The sequence below is a fragment of the Colobus angolensis genome, unplaced genomic scaffold (genome assembly GCF_000951035.1).
Source record: "Colobus angolensis palliatus isolate OR3802 unplaced genomic scaffold, Cang.pa_1.0 Scaffold267, whole genome shotgun sequence".
NCBI lineage: Eukaryota > Metazoa > Chordata > Mammalia > Primates > Cercopithecidae > Colobus > Colobus angolensis.
The window spans coordinates 871,849-874,164 of NW_012115899.1; the positions used below are offsets into that span (position 1 = coordinate 871,849).

Sequence of the window (2,316 nt, forward strand, 5' to 3'; positions counted from 1 at the left end):
GAAGGAAGGGAGGGTGGGTGGGAGGGAGGGAAGGAGGGGGAAAGGAAGGAAGGAAGGATCCCTTAAACTCCAGAAACCTAAGCGTAGATCCACGTAGGTGTCCACTTTTGTTTTCCAGACTGAGGAGCTCAGGTTTTCCCGTCCACCTGCTCCCGGACATCGCTGAGCCTGGCAGTGTGGCAGGCAGAACTTCCCACATGTGGTTTGAAATCCCAGAGGGGACGGAGGTGGGAGTGGCCTTGGGTGATTTACAGGCCTCTGTCTATTCCTGCATGGCCCAGAGGACAGATGCAGGTAAGTGTTTCTTTTGTTCTGTCCTCAGACTTACACTGTCGCCTGCCTCATAAGCACCAACGCTGTGCGAGTCTGCAGGCACGCGGAGCTTAGCAGCCTCGGCATCCTGCTGGAGATCATTATTCTGTAAAGGTGAAAAGCACCCTCTTCCTTGCAGGTAAAATCCTCTATGGAGGGAGCTTACAGGCCAGCAGGGCAAATTCTGTCTCTGAGCACCGGCCATCTGTGCTGACCCGCTGTGGGGTCAGGTGAGGGAAATGGCTCTTTATAGCTGTCTGGTTTCTGTGTGACTCCGGGCCCAAGAAAACAGATGAGCTGATGAGGGTTTTGGTTACTGTGTGTTTGTCGATGGAAGTGATGTCAGATCTGATTAGAAGTGTAGAATTGGCCGGGCGCAGTGGCTCACGCCTGTCATCCCAGAACTTTGGGAGGCTGAGGCAGGAGGATCACAAGGTCAGGAGTTCAAGACCAGCCTGGCCAAGATGGTGAAACCCTATCTCTACTAAAAATACAAAAATTAGCCAGGCATGGTGGTGGGCGCGTGTAGTCCCAGCTACTCGGGAGGCTGAGGCAGAGAATTGCTGGAACCCGGGAGGCAGAGGTTGCAGTGAGCCGAGATCGCGCCACTGTACTCCAGCCTGGGCGACAGAGCGAGACTCCATCTCAAAACAAAACGAAACAAGAAAGTGCAGAATATTTTCTGTATTCATGGTAAGGGTAGAGGCAGCCGTGTCTAGGGCAGGGGTTGGCTCTTTTTCTCTAAAGGGCAGAACATATTTTCTGTAAATATTTTCGGCTTTGTAGATCATGCAGTCTCTGTTGTAACTGCTCAGCTCTGCTGTAGGAGTTCGAAACCAGCCCCAGACGATATGTGAATGAACGGGTGTCGCTGTGTTCCAGTAAAACATTGTTCATAGACACTGAAATAGGAATGCCATATGATTTTCATGTGTCATGAAAAATTCTTTTAATTTCTTTTCAACCATTTAAAAATGTGAGAACATGGGGCGACGTGGCGCTTGGCGGTGCTGCGAGGCCAGAGCCCAGGGCTGGTGGTCATGTTGTCAGGTACTCCCAGGTTGACAGCAGAGGAGGGGAACCAAGCTATGCTCAATCTGAAAGCAGCAGGACGGTCGGAATTGAGTGAGACAGAGATGCCACCTACAAAGCATTCTCCTTCCAATTTTTTTTTTTTTTTTGGACATGGAGTCTCGCTCTGTCTCAGGCTGGAGTGCAGTGGCGTGATCTCGGCTCACCGTAACCTCCGCCTCCTGGGTTCAAGTGATTCTCTGGCCTCATCCTCCCGAGTAGATGGGACTACAGGCATGTGCCACCACTCCTAGCTAATTTTAGTATTTTTAGTAGAGACGGGGTTTCACCGTGTTGGCCAGGATGGTCTCAATCTCTTCACCTCATGATCTGCCCGCCTCAGCCTCCCAGAGTGCTGGGATTACAGGTGTGAGCACCGTGCCTGGCCGTGAATGAATTTTTAAAATGTGGCATATACACACAGCTGAAAAAGGATTGAATGTTGGATAGAAGAAAAACTTAAGTACATTTAAATTTTAAAAAGCTTATTTGGCTGGTTGCAGTGGCTCACGCCTGTAATCCCAGCACTTTGGGAGACTGAGGCAGGTGGTCACGAGGTCAGGAGTTCAAGACCAGCCTGGCCAACATGGTGAAACCCCATCTCTACTAAAAATACAAAAAATTAGCCAGGATTGGTGGCGGGCACCTGTAATCCCAGCTCCTCGGGAGGCTGAGGCAGAGAATTGCTTGAATCTAGGAGGCAGAGGTTGCTGTGAGTTGAGATTGTGCCAATGCACTCCAGCCTGGGCAACAGAGTGGAACTGTGTCTCAAAAACAAACAAACAAACAGTTTATTTGAAGATTCAGTGATTTGTGAATCAGGGTAGCACCAGACTGTTAGCACTGTGTCAGAAGAGGCAAGAGGGGAAATTTTCATAAAGTATTTGCAGAAGCAAGACAAAGAAAACAATTTCAATAGGGCAGACAAAGCAT

At 49.6% G+C, this 2,316-nt stretch overlaps 1 protein-coding gene across 1 annotated transcript in view; it reads left to right on the forward strand.

The window, feature by feature from the left end:
• SHPK (sedoheptulokinase) overlaps nucleotides 1-2,316 on the forward strand; it is a 31,972-nt gene that overhangs the window by 19,498 nt on the left and 10,158 nt on the right. The window contains exon 5 of the mRNA XM_011947479.1: nucleotides 119-294. Coding sequence (XP_011802869.1) covers nucleotides 119-294 — 176 coding nt within the window. The remainder of the gene's footprint in view (nucleotides 1-118; nucleotides 295-2,316) is intronic.